This window comes from Solanum stenotomum, chromosome 2 (genome assembly GCF_019186545.1).
Source record: "Solanum stenotomum isolate F172 chromosome 2, ASM1918654v1, whole genome shotgun sequence".
NCBI classification, from domain to species: Eukaryota; Viridiplantae; Streptophyta; class Magnoliopsida; order Solanales; family Solanaceae; genus Solanum; species Solanum stenotomum.
In genome coordinates, this window is record NC_064283.1 from 71,676,749 (window position 1) to 71,697,441 (window position 20,693).

At 28.5% G+C, this 20,693-nt stretch overlaps 2 protein-coding genes and 2 pseudogenes across 2 annotated transcripts; all 4 read right to left on the reverse strand.

The window, feature by feature from the left end:
- Positions 1 to 4: 4 nt before the first annotated feature.
- LOC125856269 (receptor-like protein 9DC3) lies at positions 5 to 2,067 on the reverse strand (annotated as a pseudogene).
- Positions 2,068 to 4,891: 2,824 nt separating this feature from the next.
- LOC125855612 (GDSL esterase/lipase At1g58430-like) lies at positions 4,892 to 7,582 on the reverse strand. The gene is made up of 3 exons (XM_049535351.1): positions 6,962 to 7,582; positions 5,878 to 6,133; positions 4,892 to 5,097 (listed from the first exon to the last, which is right to left on the reverse strand). Exons 1-3 carry the CDS (start codon positions 7,580 to 7,582, stop codon positions 4,892 to 4,894), a joined length of 1,083 nt encoding a protein of 360 aa, XP_049391308.1.
- Positions 7,583 to 9,004: 1,422 nt separating this feature from the next.
- Positions 9,005 to 13,798, reverse strand: LOC125856459 (transcription factor PHYTOCHROME INTERACTING FACTOR-LIKE 15-like). The gene is made up of 5 exons (XM_049536013.1): positions 13,670 to 13,798; positions 10,262 to 10,360; positions 9,973 to 10,038; positions 9,609 to 9,674; positions 9,005 to 9,458 (listed from the first exon to the last, which is right to left on the reverse strand). Exons 1-5 carry the CDS (start codon positions 13,730 to 13,732, stop codon positions 9,141 to 9,143), a joined length of 612 nt encoding a protein of 203 aa, XP_049391970.1. The 5' UTR covers positions 13,733 to 13,798; the 3' UTR covers positions 9,005 to 9,140.
- A 4,004-nt stretch (positions 13,799 to 17,802) lies between these two features.
- LOC125856271 (GDSL esterase/lipase At2g24560-like) lies at positions 17,803 to 19,866 on the reverse strand (annotated as a pseudogene).
- Positions 19,867 to 20,693: the final 827 nt, after the last annotated feature.

The following is a 20,693-nucleotide window of genomic DNA, read 5'->3' on the forward strand; positions in this document are numbered from 1 at the left end:
TTGTCTAGAAACGATTATTTCTTCTTCTGTAATTCCTTTGACCTTGTTGCTTCTTTCTCATTTGCATGATAAATTTGTGTTCCAGTTTTTTGATGATTCTTGCTAGCCATCTTGGATTTCCCGTGGAGATCATGAAATATATTATGGACATTCCGATACATAGTCCACTGCCATAGCCCATCAGAGCAGCTTTCCAAAAGTCATTGAGAAATTCAGAGTTGCTTTCTTGATCTTCTAGAGAAGATACGGTGTAATTTGTTTCAGATACACGATCATTGCCACAACCATCTGAAATTGGGAATCCATGTAATCCAACATTACCTTCATATGAGTTGTTCTGGAATGTAGAGAATTGTGGTCCTTGAGGGATGCATCCTTGGAGATAATTATAGGAGAGATTTAAGAATTCAAGAGACGTAAGAGAAGCAAGTTGTTGCGGTAGCTCTCCTGAAAGATGGTTAAACAAAAGGTCCAATGATTCAAGTACATATAAATTTCCAAAAGTGATGGTGGTATATGACCTTGCAGTTTATTATGAGACAAATTCAACACCCGAAGTGCAATGAGTTCTCCCATAATACTTGGAATATTCCCTACAAATCTGTTACTTGAAAGATCAATGGCGGTGTAAGTTGTCAAAATTCTAACAAGTGCAAGCTCTCGTCCCTTGGTTGCAACTGTCATAGAATCATGGCAATAACTGTACACTCCAAGATATATTGGTGCCTTCATTGTTTGATCAACTCTCATCATGGCTTTTAGTTGTTGAAACATACTCGTAGGTAAGTTTCCCGAGAAGGCATTATAAGATAGATCTATGATTCGAAGCTCGGGAAACATGTTCTCAATCCTTGACGTTCTAATGAGTCCATGAAATTTGTTTGATCTCAAGCTTAAAACTTTCAGCTCTGACAGATTTCCCAACCACACTGGGAATATGTCGTTGAAGTGATTATCTCCTAAATCAACGACTTGCAACCTTTGACAATTGGCCAAAAATCGAGGAATTCTGCCCTCGAGTTCATTGCCATGAAAGTTGATGCTTCTAAGTGAACATCCAATCCCAAAAGTAGTTGGAAGAGCCCCAACAAACTTGTTGTGGTGCATATCCAAAACCTCAAGATGGTCACTCATGTTGCCAAAACATTGAAGAATTTCTCCCTTAAAATTGTTTTCCCCCAAATCTAAAGTTCGTAATGATGTTAAATTGCAAATAGATGAAGGAATATCCCCACTGAGATTATTATATGAAATCATTAATACCTGGAGTTTAGTCATATGATCCAAACATTGTGGAATTGCTCCCCTCAAGTTGTTTCTTGATAAATCTAGATACAACAAGTTTTGCAAGTTTCCAATCTGATAAGGAATGGAACCAGTAAGGTAATTGTTTTGAAGCTGCAAAGCTATCAACTCAGTCCAATTGGTAATGAGATCTGATGAGACCTCACCAGAAAGAAAATTATCGGACAACGCCAACTGAGATAACTTGATCAAAGAGGACAAAGATATAGGCAATGTTCCTTGCAGAGCATTCTCTGCTAGAGCCAAATGAGTGAGGTTTGTACAAAGGCCTAACTCAGAAGGAATGGTTGAGTTCAAACGATTCTTTCGAAGATCAAGTGTTTGAAGATTTCTAAGTTTGCCTATTGAAGATGGAATCTTCCCTTGAAATGAATTGTTGAAAAGTACAACAACTTCAAGACTAGAGGCATTGCCAATATTCGATGGTATCGATCCACTAAAGTTGTTGCCATTGAGAATGAAACTCGTGAGACTCGGAAATGAAGTGAAGTTAAGGTGATCAAGAGAGCCTGAGAGTGTTGCATTAGAAAGATTGATCTCTGAAATTGTTCCATCAGCATTGCAGGCAATGAATGTCCAATTACACAAGTTTTCGAGATTGGAAATGGACCATGAATCCAATAAGGAAGTAGAAGATAAGTTACTACTCTTCCATTTGATAAGGGCTTCAGCTTCAGTTCTTGCTGATGATGTGATTATTCTTAATGGAAGTGAAAAAAGAAGTAGAAGAATGTAAATGAATGTACTATGAGAAGTTGTCATGTCTAATGTAGTATTTGGTTTCAATAACAATACAATTTTTATGAGCTTTTAAATGAAAGAGGGATAAAAAATCATTCATATCTAAGTTGTATATATAAAGAACAAAAAAGGAAGGGTTGTGTTAAGTGGTAAGTACTCCTTCATCCTTAACTAGAGGTTTTGGCTTCGATACGGAATCGCCTTTGTTAGGGAACACTTCACCTCTCAATATAAAGAATTATAAAAAAGGTTGGGGTGGAGTAGTAAGTATTCCTTAATCCTTAACCAAAGTCTAGGCTTCGATACAGAATTACCTTTGTTAGGGAGCGTTTTACCTCACAATATAAAGAATAGAAAAGAAAGGGTTATGGTGAACAAAAAAAGAAAGGGTTGTGGTGGAGTAGTAAGTACTCATTAATCCTTAACCAAAGGTCTCGGCTTCGATACGGAATCACCTTCGTTAGGGAGCGCTTTACCACCCAATATAAAGAGCAGAAAAGAAAGGGTTGTGGTGATCAAAAAAAGAAATGGTTGTGGTGGAGTGGTAAGTATTCCTTTATCCTTAACCAAAGGTCTCGACTTCAATACGAAATCGCCTTTGTTAGGGAACACTTTACTTCCCAATATAAAGAACACAAAAGAAAGGGTTGTGGTGGAGTGGTAAGTAATTCTTCGGGAGCGGAGCTACCCTAGGACAAGGGGTGTCAAGCGACACCCCCTTCGTCGGAAAATTACATTGTATGTATAAGTCAAAATTTGATTTAATGAATATATATACAAGTATTGACACATCTTGACATAAATTGAAGGTTTAGTGTAGTGGTTAAGGGGTTTCAAAAGTTGTTTGAGGTTGTGTGTTCTATTCTTGATAGCCTTAATAAAAATTCTGATTCCGCCACTGTACTCCTTCATCTTTTAACCAAAAGTCTCGATTTCGATACGTGCTAGTTCAACAACAATTTTTGGATTCACGGAATGGAAATTTTGTTGTTTGTATTGACTAGTCTTGCCATAAAATTTCAAAAGAAAGCTACAAAACACATGGTGCTAGTATACCATTTAAGTCTTTTCATGAGGACCACAGAGTGACGATAGAATAAAAGAGGGATTGATTTTTTTAAAATAAAATATAATATTGTACATAATTTATCATTAAAGACCAAAGAGAAATTGAGGAAATAAGATCTATGGACAATTTGAATAGAAGAAAATGACATTTTTTATCTCTTCTATGTAAATCGAAGGTCTCTTATATTAAACAATTTTTTTATTAATAAAACATGTATTCGATAAAAATTAATAAATGAAGATCTCTTATATTAAACATTTTTTTATTAATAAAACATCGATTCGATAAAAAAAATAAAAATTTCTCGTAAAAGTGTCATAATTTTTTTTAAAGGACTAGAAAATTATTTTTCCCGAAAAAACGTCTTTTTTTGTGATTATTATCTCATCCACCGCACACCATCAACCCACCATCGCTGCATCATTGCCATTAATCTTATTACAATCGAAGTAATTTTTAATTTTTTTTAGATCTGAAAATCACCACAACCATCATCATCTCCTCATTTTGTTTCTTTAGATCCGACAATTAAATTTCAGCGCCACAAAATAATTACTTTATTTCTTGTTCACGTATTTGAATTTTCTGCACATACGAGAAATGCAAAAAAAAATAATTCTTCCATTGTTAGTTATAATTGATGCTTTTAGAAGTAAAGAAGAGAAAAAATCGTGCTATTGTAAATTACTATTTCCAATGTAATTAAATTCTTTTGAAAGTGTTTCTTGAAAAGACGATAGAAGTGGAAAAAGGGTTGAGGTTGGGGTGGGGGAGGGGGGGATAAAGAGGACGATCTAGTGGGGCGGAGAAGATGCCTGGGTTGGGTGGGGTGAAGAAGTCGAGGGTGAGTTTCTTGAAAATTAGAAGTGGTGAATTTCTTTTTAAAAAATAATTATTATTTGAGTTTAAAATGCCACATATCATCAAGTCAATGGTCATTTTTCTTTCTACTTAAAAGTCATTAGTTGAGAATTATTTTTTAAAATATATGACATGTGTCTTTGTTTAATTCATCACTTTGACACGTTATCGGCGAGTGTATTATACACACTTTGAATTTTGGGATGATTGTTAAAAAGTGTCAAAATAACACAGTGAAACCCTACATAAGGTGTCTAAAATAAACAAAACTCAGTTAAAATGTCTAAATAAAATTTGATGCCAACTTTAAAGGGTCATCGATGAGTTAGACCTTTTTTTTAAATTATTTTTATTCATGTGTTCCACATCTATATATTTTGTTTTTTGTAAAGGGTTAGAACATCATTTCTCCAAAGAAACATGTTTGCTCAAATTATTAATTGCAAATTCGATTAAACCCTTTCATTCACACCTAAACTATTTCTAATTTGTCTGTTCATATTTTATCAGAGAAAATTGTCATTCTCAAGTTAAATTTAGGTTGTTATGTTTTTTCTTGTTTCTCTTCTTATTTTATCCATGTGTTACACATTTACATTTTCTTTTTTAAGTAAACAAACTATCATAAAATCCTTGAAAAAGAAAATAAACTTAAAATGACATAGATAAATGATACTCTAATAATTCAGGAACGAAATTAATATTTGCGTCAAGATTACTTCTCTCATTATAAAATGACAAACCGCATATCATAGTTGATATGCTGAATTTTTTATACAAAGAAACTAGAAAGTTACCACATATGATATTTACCTACACTAATTTAATGCATGAATAACTCTCTTAACCAGAAGCCAATTAACACCTAATTTTTTTTAAAAAAAATTTTTACAAATTTTATTTGAATGTAATAAATTAAAAGTTGTCAATGGTTGAGAATTTTGGGAGAAGCTCCTTCATAAAATATTCAGAAATTTGGTAATAAGCTGATTCAGTTGGATGAATACTATCAAAGAAAACATATTGTGAAGTATGTGAACACATTTGAGATTTTTTTGTACACAAGGGTCCTGTTTCTAATAATCCACTTCCACAACAACCTCTTTTTGTTTCTTCAAATCCTGTCATAATTATGTAAAAATAAAGATAAATATAAAAATAAAAAGAAATTTAATTTAGATTAATAAGAAGAAAAAAAAGAAGTAATTTTAGGGAGGCTTGTAAAGTACTTTACCATTCATTTTGATAAAAAAAATATTTTCAATTTTACTCGTTTCATTTTTGTTTCACTCTATATATTAACTATTTATCCCAAATTATATTTCAAGGATATTTTGAAATGGTAATAGTCATGAGTATGATTTTGATAAAGAATGTTCAACTAACCACGGTTCATGACTTTGTGTGGCCACTCTACTAATGAGTAAAATTACCTAATATATATATTAATAAAACAATAAATACTCAATGAAACAGATAAACTATGTGTAAATTGATCTGAACATTATTTTCATTGAAATGAGCCTTGGTTGAAATTGTAATATGATAGTTCCCACATTTGTCAAAAAGGATTGTTTGTTTGGCATTTAAGACAAAACTATGTATTTAAAAATAATCATTGTATCATACTTTTTTTTAAAAAAAAAACATTATTAACTAGATTGATAACATAAATCAAAGATAGTATAAACTAGATTGATGATGTACTCACACAAGGATTTTCTAATTAATACAAGAATCAAGTCAAGCATAATATGAAAAATGCACAGAAGTCGCTTTTACTCTCCACAAATAATATTATATTTGTACCAAATTTTCTAAAGAAAATATAATTTATAAGGAAATTGATACATATTCAGTAATATTTTTGAAGAACTCGAACAACATAATTGAAAGCTTACCATATTCATGTGGATTATTGATGAGATGTGATAAAGGAGTGTATATATCAGAATAAAGTATTTTGCTTCCTCTAAGTTGTGCTTGTAAATGTGGCAATAATTCTTCAAGTTTTTTATTATAAGATTGAGAATCTGAATTCTCTTTTTCAATGCAAGTTCTATGCAGTGGAGATTTTGCTGTCATTTGAATTGGAAGACAACCAATTGGAGGTAGCCCACTCACTATAATATTACGACATCCAAGTTCATAAAGTTCCTAATAAAATAAGATACAAAAAATATACAAGTTTCATGTACTAAAAATAAATAAAAATAACACAATTATATCAATTATAAGGTAATTATGGGGACACACACATATATATTTAAACATCAACCATAGAGAGTGATTTTAACACTATTAGATCGTATATAAGATTTGACTATCATAAAAAAAGTAAGATATATAGTCTAGAAAATCAGATAAGTTATCTGCTATAATACATATATAAATGTGATGTAATGGTGTAAATTATTCACAAAAAATGTTTAGAAAGAAGTGATAAGAAGATAGAGATGTCAATGCTATTCAAGTGATTTCTTTTCGTCGGCTAAAAATTTAAGTTTTTCAAAATAAAGTTATTATGACATTTGTATTGGTGGCAAGAAATAAGTATATGATGAAATAATCAAAATATGTACTAGTACAGTAACACCCTAGAAAAATTAAACACGAAAAAGATATTGAATATATAAAGTGTGCAAGCCTTAGACACCAATGACATCTTTTAAAGTCGTGAAATCTTGGTCTGAAGTGAATAATATTACTAACGGTATTACATGCTATAACAATCTAACTCGAATAACATAGTTATAAAATATTGTAGCTTGATGTACAAAACTTTTCACATTTACACAGGATCCGACTAAAAGTCTCACCCTAAGAACATGTAATATATGCAGCCTGTAATGATACAAGTATCGATGATTGATTTCATGACTCGATTTGTTATTAATTTATTATATGGAGATAACTTGACAATTATTTCGAGACTGCCCACCTAAAACATTTTAAAAAGAAATATAGATGTGATAGAGAATTAACCTTGACAAACCATTGCACTTTGTCTAGAAGAAACTCTTGATACTCCTCCATACTAAACTCAAGCCTTCTTGTTGGAACATCATAGAAATTAAAAATAAAATCATTACTCCCTGAACTAACCATAACCAAAGCACCTTTCACAATTCTTTTTTTTTCTTTTTCTCCAAAATAATCTTTCAATTTCTTCAAATACTCTTTAAAATATTCTAATTGTTTTCTCATTGAAATTACCCCTGAAATTAAACTTGTTAAATCATCATATCCTGATCCAGCTGATCCAAAAGAAACTCCACTTCTATAATCATTTTCCAATAAATTTGGATTTAAATATGGTGGCACACCATATTTTTTTAATTTTAATAAATTTGCCAATATGTCTGGTACAATTTTTCCATTTGAAAATCTACCTGTTGATACATGGTTAAAATAGTCTTTTCCATAAGGTATATGATTGCCTTTGAATAAAGTAAATATATAATTGTTATTTCCAGTGTCAACTGTTGAATCACCAAAAACAAGAATTGATGTAAATTTGGGCATGGACTGAGTTTTAATTGTGTTGAACAAAAAAAGGGCAAAAAATAAGAAGAAGAACAAGAGGGGAAAAACTTTAGGTTCCATGGCTTAAAATTAAGAATTGAACCAAAAAAATTGTAGTTTTTATGTTCACTCCAAGAAGAAAAATTAATATTCATGAGCTTTTGATGGTTTAAAGATATGTTGTTATGTACACAATTATTACATATTTATAGGAGATTGTTTTCTTGATGAAATTATAGTAGCAATTTTCTAAGGAAAGGAACAAATTTTGTAATGACTTTATGAAAATGATATATATTTTTGGTAAACTTAATAATATAAAAGGTTCGGTCAAACTTATTTACCAATATGATCAAAATATACACTGACTATTTATATTATCGGTATAGGTATGCATATTATATGTATATTATACTTGAATATATAAAATTTATACAATAGTTGAATACGTATTTTATAAACTAGATCACTCAAAGACATTGGACTGTGATTATTCATTTTTTTATCTTTAATTTTCTTATTCATTTTTTTTAACAAGCCAAACAAGAACACACAATTTTTCTTCTTTACCTTAATCCCTTTACAAGTTATTATTATAAACAATGGGAAGAGTGGAAAAGCATGTTGTATATTTGAATGCTTCTTTGATGGAGAATTTAAAAGTATTGTTTTAATTACCTTCTAACACAAGTATTTTTTTTTCTTTATATGATTATGAAATTGGTTCAGAATTAAGCTGCTTTAGAATATGGAAACATTCATGTGTCAAATTTTCACATAATATAGTAATCTTAAAGGATTTTGGATTACCATTGTGTTTACTTGCTTTTAAAGGCAAACTTTTTAGAAGTGACCCTCTTAATCTATATAACCAAAATGTTTCACATTATACTCCCTCCGTTCACAATTGTTTGGCAGATATACTAAAAATAGATGTCCAAGATTAATTGTCAATTTAAACAATCAAGAAATAATTAATCACTTTTTTCCAATTCTGCCCTTAATGATTGTGTAGTTCAATTGAAAAGTTATGTGGACTTTTGGTATTTTTGATATAATAGGATTATATTAGTCAAATTACACCTTGTATTAAATTTTCCTTAAGGGATGTGCATGACCTTACCCTGACAAACAATTGTGGACGGAGGGAGTACATTATATGATTATTCGATATGATTCTTCGAGTGTGTATCCAAATCCGAGAAACCCCTAAATACTCCCCTGGTTGGAGCAGAGAATCATGGTCTTGTTATTATTAGTTACTTTTTAGACCGTCCTAAAATATCGTAGCCGAAATGTATATGCTATGTATATCAAGTATAAATATACATATAATATACTTATTGCATACATAAATAATCAATGTATATTGATTTGCAGGACCATTTTGATAACAAGAAGATACATGCAAGAAATTTCATTAAGAACGTTCAACATATATACATGAATACGTAATATTTAATCTATATACACAATATGATTTTTCGAAAAAGGATACTTGAATCTATGTAGCTCAAATCGCTGCATGCCTATTTATACTAAGACACTTGATTTGCACATTTCTCTAATACTATTCTAAACCTTATAACTGAAAATGACAAATGAATTTCGAACAACATACTGTAGATTTCCTTTTCAACTAATCGCGTTTTTCTGGTGGAGCAACGGATGCAGAGCCTCGCGTAAATGCTTCCATTATAGGCACGGGATGCAGTAAGTTATTGGCGTCGGAGAGGGGTAAAAATGGAAATTGACCTCCTGTTGACAACATTGGGGAAAAATTGGAGCAACACATATTGCTATAAGTAAAAGATTTTCCAAAACCAAAAAAATAGCCAATTGCTCCAATCCTTGGCATTATAGGCATGTAAGGATTAAAATACAGAGTACTCTGCATTATTTGGTTTCTCTCTGCAGCTACTAGGGTCGATGCACGGATTCTATCCATTGACATCACCTAGCAAGCAAGTAGCAGAGTCAGAAATTTTAACAAGAGGAGGATTTAGAAGATGCAAAAAAAAAACTAAATTATAATAAGAGGCCTTAATTACGGATATTCAACTGAATCTTTTTCTGGACTACTAGTAACGAGGAGGCCGGGAGTTACCTGGACTTGGTGTTGTAAGGCCTGAATGTGTTGTATGGCTTGATCAAGTACTGAGGCTCTATTTGACTGTCAAAAGAGCAAATATTTAGTCCAAATTTCTATTTCAAATCAAATGAAAGTGAGGTTGTCATGAAGGAATTGGAACAAACTAATTAAACGCGTATAATATTATGAAATAAAGTGGTAGCTTCCTGTCATTTCGAGACAAGTGCTGATTCTAGTTCACATATTATTCCGATTTAACTAACAATCTTCGTTCCTTCACCTTAATTATTTCAATAGGTGAAAAACAACAACGTATTTAGGAGCAATTATCGAATGTACTATAGAAAAAACATAATAATTAAGATGAATTAGGGAAAACCTTGTTACAATTAGGGATTAATTCCTCCAGTACCTTCATCTTTTTAGCAATCCTGTATCTACGTCTCTGCACGATGAGGAAATTGAGACGTTCAAAATTAAATAGCTTGTAAATTCTAATCGTTATTTTTTCAAACAGACTAAAATGAAATGTGTGTTATGTAATTTGAAATAGAGGGTGCACCTTGCTTAAATTGGTTATGAGGAACTTTTATAACTCTACAACTTAGATAAAGTGATTAATTAAGAGAACAAATTAAACAAGGTAATTAATTTCTAAGAATACTAACCCTCTCATTCATTTTATGCATTTCTATACAACTTGTTTTTGAATATCGGTGGAAACCATCTTCATTTCTTCTTGATGTAATCCCACTTCCATTATTAGTCTGATAATAAATAAGATTAGTACTATAATCACAAATCAAATCATAATAAAGTTAAAACTAATTAAACCACAAGCACAATGCATTTAGATATGTTTTAAGTTACTTATATCCTGTCTGATCAAGCTTCTAAAATATTAAAAGTAAATATTTTATTTATAAAAAAATGCTTATTTCAGAAAATTGAGGTGTTTGACTAATTAGTGTTTTTGAATTGTAATTCTTCGGAAGCTAAAAAGACTTCAACAGAGTGAGGTAATCAAGCCAGTGTGTGTCTACAAACACTTATTTAAACCTTAAATAACTCAAAAAATCGATGTACACTTAAAGATAGTTTTTTCTCCAAACGCCCTTTTGAAATATTGATCAAGCATATAGAACTATTGTAATATTGACAAAAAAAAAACTTTTATTTTAATTAAATAACCAAACACAAATTGCTATCCACATAATTTTTCAAACAAGAAACAAATTTTAAAAGCTTGATCAAACAGACTATAAAATAACTGACACACCATAAGAGGGAGTTTAAAAACTCACATCAAATTCATACACTAAATCTTCACCATATTTTCTCTTTTTCCCTCTTGACTCTATATGTAGATTTTTTTCAAGAGAGGGATTTGATGAGTAATTAGTCCCAAATTTAGACACATGATTTTCCACCCCAGGGACACCTAAGGTTAGTAGAGTTTGTGGTGATATTGGATGGTCCCAAATCTTTTTTTGATGGACATCATCACTAACTAATTCACATGATGAAGAATCAAAACTTAATTTCCACTTAGACATTTGGTGGTCAATAAACTTTAGAGAGATAAAATAGATGAAAAAAAAAACTTGGTTGGAATAAATGAAACAAGAGATATGGCCAAGTGAAGATAAATATATAGGCAAATGGTGGGGAGGGTGGGGTGGTGATGGTGGGGGGTACCAACCCTCTTAGGAAGTAATTTGACATGTGTAAGGTGTATGATATTACGAAAAAGGTTAAAAATGTCTTTTAACGTATTGAAAGTACTCAAAAATATTCTTTCACCGATTGAATTAAAACTGTCAGTCAATCTACCTATTGTGAACCGACAAACGCTAATATGATATAAATTATTTTTTAATTAAATCATAGTATAATTTTTATTGATTCGTATGTAATTAAATCTGAATTCATTCACAATCATATTCATTAACTTAAATCTAATTCTAAAAGACCTAACACTCCTTCATTTTATTCCTTAAATTGATTTCTTTAAAATTGAAATGGATCATCTTATATCTATTATGTAGTTCTTTTTTTTTTTTTTATGTTTCAAAATTAGTGGATTTCCAGTATTTTCCTTCATACTTTTTCCTTTCAACGATTATTATAAAAATAATAATAAAATAACTAGATTTACAAAGAAATAGTAGAAGAACAAATTTTTAGAAGAAAAAAAATTAAGGCAGGGAGAATAATCGAGAAACTAGGGTAAGATTATTTGAATTTAGGAGTATGCATAAATATGAGGGTTGGATCTTTTTTAAAAATAGATCTGGATTAACATTGTAAATAAATTTGGATTTATTATATGTGGATCAAGAAAAATAATATCATATATTTAATTAAAAAATCATTTGTCATAAGCTTTTGTTAAAAGAAAAGATAATTTTACGCTTAAATTTAACATTCAGGGCATTTTTTATCCAATAAGTGTAAAAGGGCATTTTAGACACTTTCATTATAAATCTCGTTTGATTTGATTTTATGCTTTGAAAATATTAGCTGTTGTTGTATCACATTTAGGGGTGTGCAAAAACTGATTTAACCAATAAATCGAACCGAAAAAAACACTATTGGTTTAATGATATTGGGTTATTGGGCTAACGGTTTTTAAATGGTTTTGCAAAATTTTTTATTGGGTTATTGGTTCGGTTTCCAGTTTTATAATTTTTGTTAATGGTTAAACCGATAACCCAATAAGACTATACTAAATTTACTAGTCTTATTGTTAATGGTTAAACGATTGTTACTTTCACACTTTTTCCTTGAATGTGTCTAGTGTCTAAACTTGCAAGAAAAATGATTGTTACTTTTATGATTATTACTTTCATGCCAAATGCTGGAAAAATCATATGGTTTATTTGAAAATTTTTTTATTGTGTATATAATATATATGAGTATTTTCTTATTGGTTAAATCGAAAACCGAACCGTTAAGTACCATAAACCGATTAACCAAAAACCGATAAGAAATATGTTATTGGTTTGGTTATCGGTTTGACGTATTTATAAACCGAAAACCAATAAACCGAACCAATAACACCTAAAACCGAACCGAACCGACCGATGCGCATCCNTAACATTCAGGACATTTTTGGTTTAAATAGGTGAATTAAAGGGCATTTTTTATCCAATAAATGTAAAAGGGCATTTTAGACACTTTTTCATTATAAATCTCTTTTGATTTAATTTTATGCTTTAAAAATATTAGATGTTGTTGTATCATATTAATTCAATATGATTTGATATTTTTAAGTTTGATCAATAAAGTGTGGTATGAATTATTACTTCCACATTTTAAGAAAGGTCTAATCCATATCATATTAACACCCAACTCATACTCAAATATTCAATAAAAACAAAATAATTCCTTTAATTAATTAATTTTCATAGAGTCACTTCATTAATCTTTGCTTTAATTGCATTTATTTCGAGTATTCTATCCGAAACAATTTGTAAATATGACTATTCTGATAAAATATTTATATTAATTATTATTTCTTAAAAAACGTGTAAAGTCCAAAATAAATAAATAAAAGTGAACACTTAAAAATATTATGGTGAAAAAAACTAAAATCATGGTAAAGTAAAAACTTAAAAAATTCATGGTGAAAAAACCTAAAATCATGGTTACATCAAAACTTAAAAATATTATGGTGGAAAAAAAACCAAAAAAATCATGGCTACACAAAACCTTAAAATATTATGTGAAAAAAAACCCTAAAATCATGGTTACGTAAAAACTTAAAAATATTATGGTGAAAAAACAAAATATCATGACTATGTAAATACATAAAAATACTATGGTGAAAAAACTAGTTAAGAATATTAAAACTTTAAAGCATAATTACTTATTACAAGTCATGCAAAACTATAACGTTTGGTTTGTTTTTTTCATGAAAAAAAGTCTTGCGGCATTTAATTAACGGTCATGAAAAAAACTATTCTAATGAAATTATATAGGTAGAATCTAGTACTACAACATAATAAAACTTTGTAAACATAACAAAAAAATCAATTCCAAGCATAAATATTTCAAAATAATTAAAATTAAACCTCAATTTCCGCAACGTAACATCCTCCAAATCTTGCAAGCAAGTACACTTCTCCTTTCAACATCTACAATACCAAAATCAAGAAAAAATTATCGCAACGTTATGAATTCTGAATAATTGTACTCTAAATTCAATAATATATATATATAAATATATATATGAAAAACATTTTGATATAAATATTCTATTTAACTTAACGTTATTGAATTCAATCAAAGATTTATAATCGATCTTCTAGCGCCGACCCAAAATACAAACGACCTTTGGGGATTCAAAAAGACTTCATTTATCTTGACGACTAACTCTACCCTTTTTAGCATTTTTGTCTATGACTAAAAAAGGATGTGGTAAACATCATAGTTTTATGTGCCTCAAGACACAACATAATTGTGGACAAAATATTTATAGCCAAAAGTAATATTTTTTTCTTCTTTATATATAATAATGGGAAGTTTGAGATTTGTGTCAATATCTTTTTAAAATAAAAAAGAAGCCAAAATATCCTGACACATGTTAGCTTTATCCTTTTATGTTTATTTGAAATCTAGCAAGTTCTTTAATCTGCCATTTTCTAGCTTTTTCTATAAATAAATAAATTCTGGTATTTGGTCCTAATATCTATTTTGGCATTATTGGATTTTTAAAAAGATATGAATAAAAAATAATTTTTTTTTATCAAATTGATTCATTTTAATGTTCAATTTTGACTATGAAAATATACTTAATTTCAGCTTTTAATATTCAAATCTCTAAATCACGATTTTTTTCCCATAAGAATAATTGTTTTTATTTATTAAATAACTCTATACTTTAAAATAATTAAATAATTCTCTTTGATTGCTTTTTCTGCTCGCTCTTTCACCGACCTTTTTATCTTCTCCCTTTGTTGTTCGGTGATGATTTATATATACGTATATTTTGATATTATATATATGTATTTATGTATTGATATATTGATAAATGTAACAATATATATTTTTGACATTAGCTACATATAATTTTAATATCAGATACATATATTTATACATGAATATTTGATACCAAATATACTGATAAAATTGATATTATATATACGACATCAAACATACTAAATAAATTAATTTTGATACATAACTACATAAAATTGATTATTTGTGAAACCGAGACAAATTTTATACTTAATACATAGGCAAAGAGTCAAGTTTAAGAGTCAGTGTATCCTAAATATATCAATTACGTTTGAATATGATATTTAGAATAAAGTACACCTAATTTAACTGCTATAAATATAGATTATTATAACTATTAGTCTATTACTTCCTCTGTTTTAATTAGTCTCATTTATTTTGACTTGACACAAAATTTAAGAAAATAATTTTGAATCTTATAATCTTAAATCAAAGATATGTCAAATTGGATAATTGATTGGGTCTTGTATTTTAATTTTGGATATGAAAAAAATTATGATAGGAAGATTGAGTCTTACGAGATACAAATTCAAGAGTTGAGAGTTTAATGGATCGTGAACATCAAGTGAAAAATAAAAGAAAATATATATATAAATATTTACTTTTAAGTTGAAACATTGCAAGCAAACAACAAATAAAACTACACAAAAAATTATAAAATTTGAATGAGCACTTTATATGAGTTTCTTTTAAATTAAATGAAATTATGAAATGTAAATATGAAAATTATAAAAATAATGGATCAAGTTAGATTATGAACATGGTATAATTACCAATCTTTGAATCAAATTAAACAACTCATTTATACTTGAGTATATTTTGATCCGTTCAAATTAACTTGTTATGTGATAGATCTTCATTTTTTTTAATGTAGTTATGAAATACTACATATTTAGAAGTTTTATAACAAAATCTTTTGATTTATTTTAATTTATTTGTCATATTTTGTTTGTAATTTGTTTCAATAAAATAATATTTTTTATTGTAATTTTGTAATTTTTATTTTTTTGCTTAGATATGTTGAGCATTATAATTACAATACCGAAGAATATCTTAATACATTCTACATATATTTATTTAAAATCATAAAAAAATTACTTTCTTAAATTTTATATCACATTAAGATAGAACGAACAAATTAAAATAAAGTGAATAGTAATTAATAAATATAAACATATACTTTAAATTAAATAATTTTTCTGTTAAAATAAGTCAAAAACTATAATCTGAATGGTCCAATTCCAACTGCAGATTAATATTACGGCACCGTATTTTTGTAAAAAAATATTAAAATATAGTGTTTTGATAATAATTAAAACATGAAAGCGTGAAGGGGTGTGGGTAACACGTGCTAGTTAGCACTTTATTCCTTGTCATACCCATGCTTGCCCTCATGGATTCACGTGTTCCTTACGGAGGCTCGATTAATTCATATTCATTTCGGAAATTTAATTTTGAACGTAAAATATTCTTTGAAATAAAAAAAAATCGTATTCGTTAAAGTTTGAACGAGCTTCAAAATCTTTGATACGTACCATCTGGTCGTAAGTTTTACGGAAACATACGCAATTGTTTCTAGATCAAAGACGAAGTTAGAATTTTTATTTTATGAATTTTAAATTTCATAATGACGATTTTAAGTGATACTTTCTTTGTCCCTAATTATTTGTTCATTTTTTAATTGACACACCTATGAAGAAAACAATAATTGACATAGTGAGTTCACCATTTTACCACTATTAATTATGAAGTAGATGAATTAAAAATTTAATATTTTCAAAAAGTTTTATTTTTTTCAAAGTAATTAATTGAGGGTATAATAGGTAAACAAAATTGTCCTTTCTTGATTTGTTAAAATGGACAAGTAATTAGGAACAACTAAAAAAGGAAAAATGAACAAGTAATTAGGGACAGCGAGAGTAATAGTTAAGTTCTAAATTTAATATANCACCATTTTACCCCTATTAATTATGAAGTGGATGAATTAAAATTTAATATTTTCAAAAAGTTTTATTTTTTTCAAAGTAATTAATTGAGGGTATAATAGGTAAACAAAATTGTCCTTTCTTGATTTGTTAAAATGGACAAGTAATTAGGAACAACTAAAAAAGGAAAAATGAACAAGTAATTAGGGACAGCGAGAGTAATAGTTAAGTTCTAAATTTAATATATATACATATTTTTAACATAAATATATTATTTAAATAAAATTTACTGAATTTAATCGAACTCACATACAAATTATTAGCTCCGTCCCTATATTTACGATAATCTATTTTGCATGAATAGACCAAATGTATCTGGACAATATAATGTCGGCACTCGAAACGGCAAAGACCCTATTAGGAAACATATACTCCCTTTTCTTGAAATTTATTATTCCCTCCCGTCCATTTTTAATTGTCATAATTTTCTTTTGTAGAGTTAAATTATAAAATATTTAATGAAAATCTTATGATGTGTTTTTTCATCATATTGACATGCAAGAAATTGCAATTTATAGTACTTTTCGTATAGTTTTTGAATATTTAAATTTTTTGTTTAAAATATTAAATTAATGTAATCAAATTTAACTGACTTTCGAAAAACGCAATATGACAAATAAAAGTGGGTCAATATAATACTATAAATGAAATATCAATTAGGTAAAAAAAAATGCTTTTTGTTATATATTATAAATTACGGAATTTCATAAAATAGATAAGGTTTTGGTGTAGTGATAAAAGAGATTGCAAAAAATAATTTAGGTCACATGTTCGAATTCTAGATATATAATAATTTATAATATTTTGTTAATTTCTTTTGGTCGATCTAAAAATCTAAGTTTTCCTAAATAAAGTTATTATGACATTTGTATTGGTGGCAAAAAATAAGTGTATGATGAAATAATAGAAATATGTACAAGTACAATAACACCCTAGAAAAATTAAAAACGGAAAAAGATATTGAATGTATTAGTGACATCTCTTAAAGTCATGAAATCTTGGTTTGAAGTAAATAATACCACTAATGGTATTACATGCTATAACAATCTAACTCGAATAACATAGTTATAAAATATTGTAGCCTGATGCACAAAAATTTTCACATATACACAGAATTCGACTAAAAATCTCACCCTAAGAACATGTAATGTAGGCAGTCTGACATGATGCAAGTATCGATGATTGATTTCATGACCCGACTTTTACATGGAGACAACTTTACAATTATTTTGAGACTGCCCATCTAAAACATTTTTTAAAAAAAGAAATATAGATGTGATAGAGAATTTACCGACAAAACATTGCACCTTGTCTAGAAGAAAATCTTGATACTCCTCCAAACTAAACTCATGCCTTCTTGTTGGAACATCATAGAAATTAAAAATAAAATCATTACTTCCTGAACTAACCATAACCAAAGCCCCTTTCACAATTCTTTTTTTTTCTTTTTCTTCAAATACTCTTCAAAATATTTTAATTGTTTTCTCATTGAAATTACACAGGAAGTTAAACTTGTTAAATCATCATATCCTGACCCAAAAGAACTCCACTTCTATAATCATTTTCCAATAAATTTGGATTTAAATATGGTGGCACACCATATTTTTTGAATTTTAATAAATTTGCCAATATGTTGTTAGGATATACTATGAACCATGCGTTTTGATATAGTATTATTATTGAATAATTGTTTATTCATTTATTCAATTCAATAAAGTGTTTTTATTCAATTCAATAAAGTGTTACATTATATAGATCAATTTGTCATGTATGTGTCCTTAACTTATATAGTAGATGATTTGGTGTATAAAGTTTAAGCTTATACACAGAAGATTAAATCATCGGTTCTTATAAGTTAAAGTTATAGTTCACAATCGTAGATGGAATTTTGGACAAAACCATCAGAAAGATTGTAGCACGAGATTAAATGTAATTTATCTTGATTATGAGAATGGTATAGTTCTAACTTCTCGTGCTAGTGCATTTTGTATGTATTGAACGTGACCGAGCAGAGATAGATGTTTTAGACTGACTGATAAAAACATATTCTCTAAACTGTTAAATGTACTTATATTCTTAATCTTGATATAACGATTATGATCTATATATATTATTATCATTTTGATTTATTAAAAGGTAAGATTCTGAGATGGGTCAGTATGTCTGGTAGATTGGATGATGATAATATATATTGGTGAAATAATTAGTTAGTTGATGGAATCCATGTCTCAATATAGAGATTGATGATACACCTTTTTATGAGAAACTTATAAGTTTTCATGTGTAAACCCGGCCGGAAGATTTATGAATCTGGCACATGAAATAAGTTAAGTATAGCGCTCTAAAGGAAAATAATCATTGAATTAAATTCATCAGTAATTTAATTTATTGATTAGTATCTGTAATCTTAACATGGAGAATTACATAAGTGTTTAATGATGAATTTCGAAATATAAATAGAGGAGTGCAATTTCAAATTTTTAGTGGAATGATTTGTAATTTATTATGGTAAGAATAATTTCAAATTAATTATTTGGAATTATTTTCATAATAGGAAGCCTGAGTAATAAATTATGTGGTCCCTCCAGTGCCCAATTTAACTAGAACTCAGAATCCTATTTTCTAGTAGAAGAAGGAAAAGTAACGTGCATTTTTTCTTCAAGGAAAGAAACGTATGCTTTGGGTTTTCTTGAAGAAAAAGGATTTACACTTTCTTCTCCTCTTTGGACTAGAAAGACATCTCTATAAGTAGGGATTCTTCTAACCTAGAAAGACAAGCCAGTATTCTATAAAATACTTGCCCACCCAAGTATTGAGAGAGTTCAATTGTTAATTGGGATCACTGTAGAAGACCGTAGAGCTGAAGTCAAATTTACTTCGCTTCAAGAGGTAATCCTGAGTTAATTTTCAGCATACTTTGTATGTGATATGTGTTTATGATTGTTATCTATATTCGTGCAAGATGTATGATTCTGGAATGCTTCCGCTGTGTATGCTATTATCTAACATATGTCTGGTACAATTTTTCCATTTGAAAATCTACCTGTTGATACATGGTTAAAATAGTCTTTTCCATAAGGTATATGATTGCCTTTGAATAAAGTAAATATATAATTGTTATTTCCAGTGTCAACTGTTGAATCACCAAAAACAAGAATTGATGTAAATTTGAACATGGATTGACTTTTAATTGTGTTAAACAAAAAAGGGCAAAAAATAAGAAAGAAGAAGAAGAAGAACAAGAGGGAAAAAACTTTAGGTGTCATGGCTTAAAATTAAGAATTGAACCAAAAAAATTGTAGTTTTTATGTTCACTCCAAGAAGAAAAATTAATATTCATGGGCTTTTGATGGTTTGACTTCGACATTTCAAGAAAAGTGTAAACTCTCTCATATTAACACCTTGCTCATACACAAATATTCAATAAAAACAAAACAATTCCTTTCATTAATTAATTTTCATAGTCATTTCATGAATCTTGCTTTAATTGCATTTATTTTGAGTATTCTATCCGAAACATTCCATTTGTAAATATGACTATTATGATAAAATATTTATATTAATTATTGTTTCTTTAAAACATGCAAAGACCAAAATAAATGAAAATATAATGGTGAAAAAACCTAAAATAATGGTTACACAAATCCTTAAAATATTATGTTCAAAATACCTAAAATCATGGTTACATCAAAACTTAAAAATATTATGGTGAAAAAAAAAACAAAAAATCATGGCTACACAAAACCTTAAAATATTATGTGAAAATTAAACCTAATCATGATTACGTGAAAAATACTATGGTGAAAAAACAAAATCATGATTACGTAAAAATAAATTATGGTGAAAAAACAAAATCATGATTACATAAAAAATATTATGGTGAAAAAACCAAATCATGATTACGCAACGTAACATACTCCAACATAATAATAAAACTTTGTAAACATTACAAAAAATCAATTCCAAGCATAAATATTTCAAAATAATTAAAATTAAACCTCAATTTCCGCAACGTAACATACTCCAAATCTTGCAAGGAACTATACTTCTCATTTCAACATCTACAATACCAAAATCAAGAAAAAATTGATCA

Excerpts from the sequence above, each read along its gene's own strand:
- LOC125855612 (XM_049535351.1), bottom strand. The coding sequence starts at position 7,582 with ATGGAACCTAAAGTTTTTCCCCTCTTGTTCTTCTTCTTATTTTTTGCC. Across the intron at positions 6,134-6,961 it reads AAGTGCAATGGTTTGTCAAG|GAACTTTATGAACTTGGATG; the intron begins GTTAATTCTCTA and ends TTATTTTATTAG. Across the intron at positions 5,098-5,877 it reads CAATAATCCACATGAATATG|GATTTGAAGAAACAAAAAGA; the intron begins GTAAGCTTTCAA and ends TAATTATGACAG.
- LOC125856459 (XM_049536013.1), bottom strand. The coding sequence starts at position 13,732 with ATGTTGAAAGGAGAAGTGTACTTGCTTGCAAGATTTGGAGGATGTTAC. Across the intron at positions 10,361-13,669 it reads GTTACGTTGCGGAAATTGAG|ACTAATAATGGAAGTGGGAT; the intron begins GTTTAATTTTAA and ends ATTTATTATCAG. Across the intron at positions 9,459-9,608 it reads CCTTACAACACCAAGTCCAG|GTGATGTCAATGGATAGAAT; the intron begins GTAACTCCCGGC and ends CTTGCTTGCTAG.